We start from the raw sequence: 13,865 nt of genomic DNA on the forward strand, positions 1-13,865 counted from the left end.
AAATGTATCTCAGTCAAGAGATTTTTTCATTTAACCTCTTCAGCATTTTTGATACAGTATTCCTAACACATTAAAATATGCAAATAAATAACTCCTTTTTTAAATAAGTAAATAAACATTTTATTGCCTAAAATCCAGCATTCGTTAAGTGAATTTGAACATGTTGGATATCATAAAATGCCACATGTCTGTATATAAATATAGCACAGTTTTGCCTTAATTGCTGCTCTGAATACGTTATATTTTCCAGAAAATTGTCAGTTTTTCAGTCTGTGTGCTGTATTCTTTCTGACAGACGGAAAAATCGAAGAAAGCCTAAACCAATCAACAGCATGTGGCTACGATAGTTGGGTTCGTTAAAACCAGAACCCAGAAAAATTCTTCCAGCTGAGCCACAGGTGGCCGCTGCCAGAAGCATCCGATCCAAAAGATCAAGGCGTTGGTCGGTTCTTGTCCAGATGACGTCTGCACAGCTTTACTCAAACAAACACAAATCACTCCAAGTCCGGTCCCGCTCCATCGGGGGGCCAGACCGTCCTGTCCCGCCTCGGAGCAGCCCTGAGCACCACTCCGCCTCAACTCTCATCCTGTAACGTAAACCCGTTGACAAGCAGCTTGCCAAAAGTTCAGAGCCAAACTCGCCCCTCAGCCCCTTCCAGTGATTTCAAGATAACAAACATGAACACTGCTGGAACAATGAAGGGCACCAACCTGTGGGTTAAGAGCGTTTCTGCAGCACTTTTCCGCGTTTATTTTATCCACGTAACAAAAGCAAATGAAAGGTTCATTAAAAGCAGATAATCACCAGGAAGTGGCACAGAGAGACCGACGAGTCAACAACGTTCCACCAGAGGAATGGGTGATAAATCAGGTCACATTTGGTTTCTGCTTTGCATGCAGCGTAATGGACAAAACAGAAAACCCGGACTCGGTTCCAGATGTCCATCAAGAGTGTGGTTTAAAAGTCCAGTAATGTAACAAAGCAGGGTGCTAATTATTCCCAAACTACTCATTTATTGTAGCTGAACTGGTTTGATTGAAATGCTAATAGCGGCGTTTGTGCATAGATGTGTGTGTGTGCGCATGTGTGTACTAAGGCTTGCGGTGCCGGAGGGCCAACAGTCAGAAACGAGACGACCCGGCTGTCGGCACACCGGATTGGCAGTTTTGTGATCTCCACTGACAGTTTACACGCTCATTTACTGCTCTCTTCGCTCAGGTTTCAGCTAACAGCAACTTGCCAGAGCACATCAGCTTTTCAGCACGAACGAGACAAGATCTGACAGCTACAGCGATACAAGCTAGCCGATCGACAATCATCTCCTTGTAGCGTCATCATTTATGTTCCCTCTCCCAGGCATTTTCTGTCTCGCTTCTGAACCAAACACACACAAGTGGTCTGAAAGATAATGGCACTTCACCAGCATAAAACACAGCGATTCACAAAGCAGCTCATGCTTTGTCGCTGTACAGCTGCAGAGTACAGTGTGTTTTATTGGGATTTAAATGAAGTTGTATATTGGACTGAAAAGAAACCATGAAATCCCTGAAAATGTAAAAAGTAGAATTAATACTGAGTCGCTAGTAACTTTGCACATCTGGGATTTTGGCTCATTCTTATTCAGAAAAAAAGTTCAAACTCAGTCAGACTGAAGACAGAATCTCTGTGGTCATCAGTTTCATGTCTCCGTCAAGGACAGTTGGTTGGTTTTAGGTCAGGACTTTTTAACGTGAACATGCACTACTCTACCCCCAGAAACATGGGGAAAGTGGGAGAAACGGCTCGTGGTATTTTACCAAAGGCAAAAGAGAAATCTTACATCCGCTAACATCTGACACCACTCCATTTGTGTTTACAGGTTGTGAAGAAGGAAGTTGCGCTCTGTTTTCTTTTGAGGTTTCAGTGGTTCTTGGTGCAGCGCCACCTCAGGTGAGGAGGGGAACAGGTTGCTCAAGGCGTTTGGATCATGTGACACAGTGCGGCGTGAAAATGTAACAAAATTTGCAATTTCGGTCCCCAATCAAACAGAGTCTACTGGACTATCATGTAGGAGAAAAAAAGTCAAACTCAAGACTTTGAATTAATGAGTTACAACAACATTTAATTTCCCTTTGGGATAAATAAAGTATTTTTGAATTGAATTGAAAACAACCAAAGAAACCTGTATGGTCTTCACGGAAAACCTGACAAGCTCACAAGGTGAAGAGCGGCTAACAGCTGGTCATCACTGTCGTAGTCATCATCTGAATGAAACTGATTGTGTTTTTTTTTTTTTTATTTAGGAGCATCAGTGTTAAGGGGGTTGAAAGAGTTCAGACTAAATAAAAATGAATCATGTGTTACCAAAGCCAAACTGCAGCTAACCTGCCACCCTTCCTACCTGAACTTTTTACCTTTAAGAAAGCTAATCTGATGTTTGCAGAAGAAAGGTATAAATTTATTATTAAAAACTTTTCGTAGCATGGTAACGCTAAAACACGCTTTCAGGAACGTTTGGACAACGGGAGCAAGCATTAACAGAACGCCTCTTTGTTCCTTCTGTAGCAACAGATTTTCCTCCCCATACATTTTGTTGTGTTATTCTTCCTCTGTCAGCGTGGCAGCCTTTGATGCTGGTGCTCTTTATCAGCGGCTGCCACCAGAAGGGCACCTGCCCTGACTTTACACATCAAAGTAAGTCCGAAGCCTCTCCTATCTGTCTCTGATTGCGCTGCAGCCGATCCAGAGCGTCTCACTATTCAGGAAGTCGTTCGTTTTGACACACCAAGCTTCAGCTACGGCGGCCGTTCCTTTGAAACGGAGACAAGAGAGGCAGTTCGGCCCCTTTGCTTCACCGGCCCAATTTATCACAAACATAAAAGCGTTTCTGAGCGGAGTGGAAGCCGTACAGTGATAGCGATGCATCAAGTGACATCAGTGTTTGTCAAAACACTGGAGGCAAACAAGTTCAAATCAGTCCATACGTTAGAGCAGGAGGCGAGTCAAGAAAGGAAAGTAAGAAAAGAAAAACAGAAAAAAGGAAAAAGTTAAAAAGGGGAAAAGAAAGGAAATTTTGAAATACGATAAGTTAAGGAAAATAAAAAAAATAGTCTTTAGAAAAAAGAAGAGAAAAGCTAAAGCAAAGCAAAGGATAAGAATGGATATCAAAGGGCAAACAAGATAAAATAAAACAAGGAGAGAAAAGAGGGTAAATAGTACAGTAAGAAAATAGGACACAAAGAACAGTAAAGGAAAGAAAAATAAAAGAAAAAGTAAAGACCAAAGATAAAGTAAAGGAAAAGGAAAAAGTTACGAAAACAAGACAAGAAATGGAAGTAAGAATGAAAAGTATTGGTAAAAAAAAAAAAAAAAAAATCAAGAAAAAATTTAGAAAACTAGAAAAAGTAAAGGTTAGAATAACAGAGAAGAGGAAAGGAAATCTAAATAAAATAGATAAAAAAAAGGAACTGAAAACAGTGAAACTGTAGAGTAAAATTAAGAAAAAACAAAACAAAACAAAAAAAAAATATGAAGGAGAGCTATTCCTGAACCTGCTCCAGCTTGAAGATGTGTTGGTTGAAGTAGTGTTGGAGGCGCTCGTTAGCGAAGTTTATGCAGAACTGCTCGAAGCTGTTGTTCTCATAATCCTCGAAGCCGAAGATGTCCAGCACTCCTATGGAGAGGATCTGCAGGAAAAAAATAAAAATTAAAGATAAAAACAAACAGATCAGGCATTTTTTCAACTTATATTTGGTAGAATATGTTCCAACACTGCAAACATCAGAGATATTTATGGTGCTTTATGATCGTCTAATGCATTTTTATTTGGATGATTTTAAAGATGGATTTCTTTCATATTTTTTTTCTACTCTGTTCTTTACGGCCCCCGCTCTGCAGTTTCCTCTCTGGACATCAGATAGATTCATGCAGTCATTCATCACTCCCACCTCTGGGAGGCAGTCACTCGGAGAAGGCCTTTAATTATGAAATGGACTACATAAGCCGTTTCCAATTTCATTTCACTTACTTCAATTCTATCTGTCCATGTTTTATTTCTCTCTCAAGGACAGTTTTTTTTTTTTAAACCAAAAACATGCCAACACAGGTTGAACATATAAACTCAACAAGAGAACCGTGACCTTGACATAAAGTGCAACCTCAATGACTCCAGATAAACAAACGCACACACACATACACGCAGATGATGTCAGTGCACACACACTACACTGTAGGGAGTAAAATGAGCTGAGGGGAACTTGATGCCATCTGTCCAAATGCCCCTGGCACAGACTGATGAATGTATACACACACACACACACACACACACGCATACACACGCAAGCACACACACGGTTTCTAATTTGTTAGATGCTCCCACTGGGCACGACTTGCCGGCTGCCAATCCAACATGCAAACTGCAAAGAGGATGACGAAAAACCAGAGAAATAAAACGGCGACAGACAGGAGGACGAAACAACCAGGTTGACTTCTAAATGCTTCTCCATCAATACGTTAGACTGATTTTACAGCACAAAACACAACTACACCCCATTACACAAACACTGCAATGTGACATTACGCGCACATGATTCCGCTCCCTCAGCTGTCAAGTTGTCAAGGCGCTAAATCTTAAATGTGTGTGTGATATATAAAAGAAAAATGGACGCATTGATTGTGACTAATTGTCTCAAGTTTTACTTAAAAAAAATAAGCATAGGGAGAAGGAAGTAGGTTAGCTATGCTAGCTTGACTTTGACAAATGTATCAAGTAGATGTGCTGCAGAACTCGGTGTTTTTCGGTTCAGTTAGAAAAGAGAAAAGAAAAAAGGCGACGCTACACAACAAAGTTAAAAATTTTCAGCTTTTATCAAGATGCCCAGAGAAAAGCAGACGAATGGGAACTTATTTGGGTAAATGTTACAACAAAAAAAATCTATAATTTTTTATAATTATCGACTTCAGGAAATTTGTTATAATTTTTAAAGAAAAACATGTTTGTTTGTTTTTAAGTTTTAAAATGAAGATGAAGTTAAAACTTTTGCAGAAAAGAAGTTGGAAACTTTTTTTTTCTGTGGGATGTTGAAATCGGGGCCAAATTGCTAAAATATATATTTAAAACAATACCATTAGTATTTTTAATATAATTCATGGAAAATCTATTTATTTCATGAAAAACTGAATTTGTTACAGAATTTATATTCAAAGCTTTAGCTGATTATTCATAATTCTTAACAATTCTTTATAATTTTTAAACCAGAATTTTAAACCAGTCTTGCTTCAGACCTCTGAAGCAAAACTTCAGAGGTCTGAAGGTTTTGCTTACGATTCTTTCATAAGGAATCATAACTTGATTCCTTATGTAAAAGCTCAGTGAGTTCATCTCATTTTACTTCCTGGATCAATTATCCATGTTCCAGAGAACAATGAGAAGCACGTCGTCTACATCAACATAAAGTGTTGGACAAAGTAACTTCACGGTTCCACTTCTGTTCCAGGTCTGATTGTGTAGTTATGTATACACACACACACACACACACACACACACACACACACACACACACACACACACACACACACACACACACACACACACCATCAGGAGGCGTCGGGTTTTGAGCCCACCTTGGAGCTGTCCTCCAGGTCCTTGTTGTTGAGCAGGGCGTGGTTTGTCCTGAACACGATCCAGTCAAACAGCGCGCTGTACAGAGACTTGGCCATCGAGTCTCTCACTGTGTTGGCCTAAAAACAGATTCATGAGGTTAGTTTCTGTCAAACAGGAACAGACATAAACTAGTGTTAGTTGAATGACTTTGTTTGAAAATGTAAAGTTCTAAGCAACAAAAAGTCAGAATTGGCTAAAAAAAAACTCCAGGAGTTAAATCACAAATTTTGATCTTTGATAGGCCGGTCATAATAATAAATCTTATTGGATGATAAATTGTCTAATAAATTATTGCAATAAACAATTACATTGTCATTTTTTGAGACCATTTTCAACTAATAATAATAATAATAATAATAATAATAATAATGGCATATCAATTTGAGTACACCATCTCAAAGATAAAAAACCATCAATGTCTAAAGAACATTTAACACTGGGAAACACTTTAAATATCCAAAATACATAAAACAACACTAACTAAAAAGATTGAAGAAGTCTTTGCAACCAAAAAATATAATCCAGCTTTGACAGGGAAAACAGGCAAAAGTGGCAGGTAGTGCAAACTAATTAACTACTTTGTACCGGGTGTCAAATGTGTGCAGTGTTTCTCGAAATGGCAGCTTTTCAATCTCATTTTAACTTATCATGCGATTTATTGATTCATTGCTTATTGTGACAGACTTCATCTTTGATTTACCAAACCAAATGCTCTGCACTTCAACGTGATTGGTCCTTAATAAACTGGAACGTTTCCCAACATTAACACCCTACTATAGTTTACCCTGCTAGCTAGCTCCAGACATCCACATTCCAACAGCAAACCAGAAAGCTTTGTCACCGCAATGTTTCTCTTATATGATGAATCGACTGATCCATTCATTCCTTTTGAGGGCTGACTTTCCACAGCGCCTCTGTGCTAATAGAAGAACACAGAGACCAGCTGTGCAACCAAGAAAACACTTTTTATTCGGACCTGTTCACAAGAAGCAGCCTGAGAGATCAGGTACACACAGAAACGGAAATAAAGACGCTGATCGGATCCAGCCCATGTTTTCTTTCTCTTCTCTGGAAGTGAATCAGTGGGACTCAAGCTGTGCAGGAACAGGAAGAAGAAAGGTCCCAGTGAGTCAACCGACGGGACCGAACGAAGGAAAGAAACGGCTTGAGAAAAGAAATTTACCATCAGACCAGTGGTCATTATTTCATGGGTAACAGATGATTTAAAAAAGTATTTTGGCCCACTCTGGCACATTTACTTTACTGGTTTATTAATATACACTTTTCCTTTTAGAAGTAGTTAAATGATAGCAAAAAAACAAAAACGACAAATCAAATTTACTGAAATGCTAAACAAATTTAAAAAGTAGGACAGTAAAATATTTGAGTATCTTTCCTTTCAGTCACGACTCTGTTCTATATAGTCTTAGCTTAAATGCATAGATCATAATATTTATTTCTCTATATGGTATTCGTTACTTGTTTTGTTCCAGAGAGAATCACCAGATCTGTCTAACCTTCTTTATTTACCAAAACTTTACAGAATGTCAATGTTCTCATTTCCAAACTTTGCCAAAAATATTTCTGAAAAACAAATATCAAAAATCCTACTTTCGTCAGTATTAGCATTAGCATTAGAACGAGTAAAATCTGGTGTCCACAAGGCTCAATCAGATTTATATTTATGGTTTTCATAAATGTTTATTTTTTTTAAAAAGAAGTTCTCTTTTTTCTGACACTATCTTGTTTTATTGAAAGAGCCTGAAATGTAAGATAAACCACATCAAGAAGTGTGAGAAAGAGAGAGCTTATTTAAAAATAATCTTCAAATAACTATTCTTATATTTGCCAAAACTTTGCAAATATGAGAAAGTCAACAGACCTTTACCAACTCAAAATCATTCTTTAGTTAGCGTTAGCACCAGGACGAGTTAAATCCGGCGTCCCTCAGGGCTCATCTCTGCTTCATACAGATTTTAATTCATGGTTTTCTAAAGGTTTTTTAGAAACATAAAAATGAAAGTTTTCTCGAAGTGGACAAACTCATCCCAATGACTTGGAGTTTGTCTAAAGTAGGGAACCTGAAATGTAAGGTAAAACACGTCTAGGATTAATTGGAACTTTGAACAACGGAGACGGCTCTTTTAACGACACGCAAGATGAATAAAAAAGTTTTTTTTATTGCTTACTGCAGCTCCGCTGAAGCTCCAGTGCAGGTGCTCCAACTTTCAATGACTCCCAGACAAGAGCAGTCAGCTGTCATGATGAAGTAAAACTGCACTCTTAAGAGCCGTCTCTTCGCTCCTGCATTATTGATCGCTTTAGATATTTTTAGTCGACGTCTCTGAACCAACACGGTTATGCAAGATCATTATAAATAATTCAATGCTTCAAAAACCAAACTGCATTCTCCCACAGTGGGACTGCCTGGTTGGTAGATTGGATGTGGCATGCTCACTGAGCATGTACCATTGCTGTGTTTCGCTGTGTAATTTAATTATTCAACACATTGGGAACAGCCGAGAACCAGGAAGTGACACGGCTGGAAACAAACAGGTTTTGCTAAAGGGCCACCCAAGAAATGTACAGAACATTAAAAACAAAAACAAAAACATAGGACTCCGTCAGAGACAACTGTAAACTGGAATGGTTGCAGCTGGTAAACCAGCTCCTGCTGGTATTTGTAATTATATGGCTCTGGGAGGGGAAGTCATTTGTCTCTGTCTCTGTTTCCACCCTTTTCTTTTTCCTCTGTCTGAAAGTCACAGGGGGTGTTGAGCAGCAGCATGAGTTCCCTCTGCACGTGGCGGTTTGGACTCGCTTCGCTTAGAGGAGGATGATGCGGACTGAAAGCTTTATCACGATGTTTTGTGGCATGACTGTGATAACGATACAAGTGACGATAAAAAACATTTATTACTTCTTTTTTAGGTAACTGCACTCCTCCTTTTTGTAATGCGCTTCTTTAAGACACCAGTCATGTAAAGTAGAGTGATTTGTTTCACTAAATATGGTAAATTCTTCTAATCATATTTTCAAATTCATTGATGCTTTCATTGACCAAACAATGGAGAAAATTGTAAAAATAATACAGATAACAGCAACAGTTTTGGTGGGTTTTAAATGTCATTAATTGGATTTTATCGTGACAACAATAAAATCCAATTAATTGACACTTATAATGGGAAATTTGTCTCAATAAACGAGACAATAAAATCTCACCCATGAATCGCCACAATCAGCATGTTTTCATTTGGTATTCAGTGTGTCTCCTTTATGTCAGTAACTAAATCAGTAAGATTTAAGTAATTAGAGTCAGAAAACATAACTGTGTAAAAAAAGTGAAACATAAATCACAGTTGGTCTTTTTACTGGTTTTCCAAAGATGATATGTAATTTTAAAACCAATATTTCTGAAACAACAAGAGCCGTCAAGTCAAGCCTGCTAGAAACAGGAAGTACTTCTATCTATGGATGTTGCCGCCACTCTCTACGGCTGAAGGCAAATGACAGATTTTTCCTTCAGCTGAAACACTTCCAATCAAAGTGAACCTTTGATGCAAAGACCATATTTTCAAAACATGGCTGAGTTTCATGGAAGCAAAGAAGTTGGGAGAATGTGGGAGTTTCTGACGCTCACCACAGACACCTAAACAAGACGCCGGTTTGCTAGGTCTCCAAACGACATTTCCCATGAAAAATCCACAAATATCTTCACTTTACGAACTATAGTCTGAGAGGTAAACTTTGCTATCACTCCGATTGTCTCTGTCAGCCAATAATTTCTAAGTTCATCGATAGACTCTCTCTCTCTCTCTCTCTCTCTCTCTCTCTCTCACTCTCTACCTCTCTCTCTCTCAACTAAACAGGATTTGCATACCTGGCTGCCATGGTGATGTGCGCTCAGAATAACTAAATATGGAAATATAAACTCTACTCTTATCTCAAACACATCTTTAAGAAGTCTTAAATGAATGTAATTTGGCCTTCAACATGTTAATCTCAGGTCTTAATTTTTCCTTTAGCAGAACTGATTAGTATCACATGAAATTTTTTAATTTTTTCCCGCAGGACTTTTCTGTCAAGCAAAACTTTGGCTCGTGTGCACACACGTTTACTGGCTCTATGACACGATGTGGTTGTGGCTAAAGGTAACTAGCTGCTAACATACCTCTGCAGACTAGCTAGCAGTTAGCAACAATATTAGCAATATATCTCAATATTGCTAATTTTGTTGGGGTATATTAGCAACAAAACTAGCTAGCGAGCTGATTAGCTGAGCTGCGTCTGTTATGGGTAAGTGTAAAGTTTCAAAACCGTCTTGCAACAAAATTTTTGCACTAAGCAAACATTCTGAGCATCTTACGACAACGCTGGCTAAAGGCGTTAAAGCTAGCATCTGGCATGTAGCTTCTACAAAGCTAAAGGAATATTACTTCTTTTTCTTTTTAAATAATTCCAGTATTTATTTATCTAAAATACTTAGCCCACTTAGATTTTGAAGCCGTTTTAAATAACTGGAGTTCTGGCCAGCAAAGGTAATTGAGGAACCAAGTCCATCTGCCCATCTTCCTACACAGAGAAAGAAAAATAATCTCCAAAGTGCTATGAGAGAGTTATGTCAAAGATTTCAGCGTGACGTTTGCATCTGGAGTAAAGATGAATATATTTGAAGTCTTTATATTTAGCACAGCTCCTGGTTAAAATATACAGAGAGTCCTGAACATTACTGAGACAGGACAGTTTAGCCTGACTCAACAGCAGGCTGCCTGATCGATTCAGCCAGTTTCGAGCTTCTTGGCTAAAGTTCGGGAATCGCCGAGCTCTGCTGAGGTTCATGTGCTCACACTCTAGACACTCCTGTCCAAATCTCCCTGAGACAATGTGGGTGGATGGGACAGATGCCTAACACACTTTCTCAAACATTCTTATCCAAGTAGGAAGAAATTATTTCTGAGAAGAGACCGCAACTGTTGCCAGGTTCCTTTTCTTTTTCTCCCCCCACGTTTCCTTTGTATAAAATCAGGCGTGTTATGGATTCCACAGGTGGCCTCCACTCGCTCCCACGGCCCTCGGTCAAGCTGGGGCAAACTTTTACTTTCGTTACTCCTGAAGTGAGTTTCATCTCTTCGTCAGGACCAGTTTGAATGTCTGTTTTAGTGTAATCCATCTTCTGTGTATGGTCTGATTCGTGGAAGTTGGCCTCTTTTCATTTTGGGGGGATTTTACACACAATGATTGTATTATCAACAAGGAGATGCAGTTTCCTCTTTGCACTCCAGATTATCCAGAGTCCTGGTTTCTTCTTATGCTCTCCCTATAGGATCCAGGCCCATGGAGAAATACCTTGATTTTCAGTCTGACTAGATTTTCGTTTTACTGCCGAGTATGTCGACAAGCTAAATATGGCTCCTCATTCAGCCATGTTGCCACTGCCTAATTGAACGGAGTCTCTGTGTCACATCCTATTTATTCCCCAAGGAAACAAAAGGTCAAAAAGTTAGTCATGCTAACCCTAAAGCGCTAATCACAAACATTAGTTCTGCTATTGCTAAAGCACTAAATCTGGAAGCTAACGTTAAGCGCCAACTTCGATTCGCATTTTATCTGCCTTTGAACGGTTATAACTTTAATGCCTTTAGATATTGTATTTGTGCATGTTTTATTTTATTTCTGTATATTTCTTTTTTGAAATAATGTTACTGGTAGGGAAAAACGAGAGAGAATACGATATGACGAAACAGAGTCATCATCCCCTTCAAAGTAAGAGCATGAATATAAACGTCTGGCTACTTGAACAATTGACAACCGTTGATAAGCAAAAGAGCATTAATGCAAATGTCGAACTTTATTGAAATGAAACTTTTCAGAAATTAGTGTTTTGGAAATTTGTATTTAGAGGAAGTCAAGTGCGCTCAACAGTTTCAAAGTTAGCAAAAGCGCTAAGTGAAACATTAGCTCTGCTGTTAGCGCATTAGCAGAAGTGTGCCCTCCACTGTTTACTACGAATCAGAAATCCCTTGAAACTGCAATTACACTGAAGAAGTAAAACACAGGATTAAAATTCCCAATATTTTTCACTATGACTAAGAACAAAATAATTTTTTCTAAATTTTTCAGCTTGAGACTTAGTTAGTGCAATGCATTGATTACAAACCTAATTACATATCTTTACAAGTGGCGCTAATGAAAATGACCAGCAATCTAAAAAAAAAACAAAAAAAAAAACAGACCACTGTTCTGGTATTTTTTTTATTTTTTTTATTATTAATTTTGCCTCTCTATCTCACTCGCTCTACTTTCTAGCCAACACCTTCTCCATGAGAACCTTTCTCACGAGAGGCCTCGGTACAAAGTTTATCACAGAGGCCACTCTCACACACACACAGTACAGAAGGTCACATTTCTGATTAAATCGTCGGAGCCTCTGCTACGCACCACTTTGGAAAAAGTGAATTTGTGTGTGACCGACGGAGACGGAGAGAGAAGACAGACATGCTGAACAAGAATCTGGTTTCTGGCTTCTGTGCTGTATATTCCAGTGGAGGTTGCACATTCCTAAGAAAAGAGCACATGACTATGGCGAGGTGTGTGTGTGTGTGTGTGTGTGTGTGTGTGTGTGTGTGTGTGTGTGTGTGTGGTGGGGGGATGACAGGGGAAACTATTGTTGAGCTAAATTGTAACTGGGATGGCTAACAGGCAATCTACATTTAATGTCTCCTTCCTTAGACAAAAGACCCAGCAGCCACAAACATGAGCTCAGGTTCTCCGTCTTCAGACCGTTTAGCAGCAGAAGGATAAACGGAGAGAGCTGAACGTTAATGTCCAGTGATAATCGTCACCAGAGTCGATCTGGGTCAACCAAGGCACCCAGGAGGTTTAATATTGCACAGACTGCGGGTCCACAGGGCTGGTGTGTTTAGGAACGCCACTGCTGCTTTACTCCACAGGAAACAGGAAGTTGCAGAGGAAGAGACCCCCATCAAAGAGACCGAGAGAGGCAGCGGGGGCCGGGGGAATGCCACAACAAAACTCCTCAGACAAGCACCAAGTCTTTGACACACCAACTACTAACCTCCCCTACAGTTTGTAATGAAATGTTGCCGCATTTAAACTCTTTTCGGTTCTTGGTGGTGATGCTAGGAATGTGGTACGCCGCCATGATGGTGGTGCTGCTGCGTTCACAGAAAGAATCACCTCTGCCAGTTTGTAGGGAACGATGAGCCTCTCTCCGACGGTCACCGTCTTCCTGGTCGTCAGGGCTTCAAGTAGCATTTCCTCTTTCACCTGGAAAACAAACAGTGACGAATAAAACCAGTCCCGACTTTAATGCGTTCTATTTGGATTTGATAAGACAGAACATAAAGCAGCTGTAATTGTTCAGCAATTACAGCTGCAAGTCTTTTTGTGTACGTTTCTAAATGCTTTGAGATGAACCAGATGTGGGCTACTTATGATCCTGAGTCTTGCAGGATTTTTAGATGTTTCCCTTCTTCAATTCCTGAAAACAGAGGCTGAATTCACACCGGTTTTGTTTTGTTCACTTTAATCGATTTGCAGTTCGACTGCCTAGACAGTCCAGTTTATTTGGTGAGGTGTGAACGCGTAACCAAACTGATGCAGACCGAAACGAAGAACTCTGTATCCTCCTATCCCCAATTCTCTGTCCGGTTGAAGTGAACTCTGGTGCGGTTTGAATGCATATGTGAACGGAAGCAGATCAGAATCCACTCCAGAAGCAGGAAGTGGACTGCAGCGCAAGGCAGTCTGGGTAAATACAACCAATCAAACGTGAGTCTAGAGCTGGTGAGATAAACGGGTCATGGTCATTTCAAAAGACAAAAGAGAAATCAAACAACCACTGAAATCTGACGCCGCTTCATTTTTGTTTACATTTTCTGAAGAAGGAAGTTGTGTTCACCTTCTTCTTCTTGCAGTGGCTCTAGGTGCAGAGCCACCACAGGCGAAAGGGGTGAACAGGATTTTCAAAGGAATTGAATCATTTGACTCAGTGAAAGAAAACCACACCAGCTGAAGGTATAACAAATGTTGTAACCGAGTTTACTGGACCATCAGGGGTGAAAACACCCAGATTCTCCCATCTGACCTCTGCAGCTCCTCCAGCGTGGTCAGTAACAGCTAAACAGTGATTCTCTTTTAGCTTTAGGTTTTTATCGTGTCTATCACTTTGTGATTTTGATATAAAATACCCTCAAACGTAGT

The 13,865-nt window shown here is 39.5% G+C and overlaps 1 protein-coding gene across 11 annotated transcripts in view; it reads right to left on the reverse strand.

The window, feature by feature from the left end:
• LOC106953009 (unconventional myosin-IXa-like) overlaps positions 1-13,865 on the reverse strand; it is a 145,283-nt gene that overhangs the window by 41,600 nt on the left and 89,818 nt on the right. For all 11 annotated transcript variants that reach the window (XM_015041495.1, XM_015041494.1, XM_015041489.1 and 8 more), the window contains 3 exons: positions 12,840-12,929; positions 5,603-5,719; positions 3,532-3,666 (listed from right to left, as the gene is read on the reverse strand). In XM_015041495.1, the coding sequence (XP_014896981.1) occupies positions 3,532-3,666; positions 5,603-5,719; positions 12,840-12,929 (342 nt within the window). The remainder of the gene's footprint in view (positions 1-3,531; positions 3,667-5,602; positions 5,720-12,839; positions 12,930-13,865) is intronic.

The sequence above is a fragment of the Poecilia latipinna genome, unplaced genomic scaffold, assembly GCF_001443285.1.
Source record: "Poecilia latipinna isolate Pla-1442-1.1 unplaced genomic scaffold, P_latipinna-1.0 Scaffold555, whole genome shotgun sequence".
Taxonomy (NCBI): Eukaryota; Metazoa; Chordata; class Actinopteri; order Cyprinodontiformes; family Poeciliidae; genus Poecilia; species Poecilia latipinna.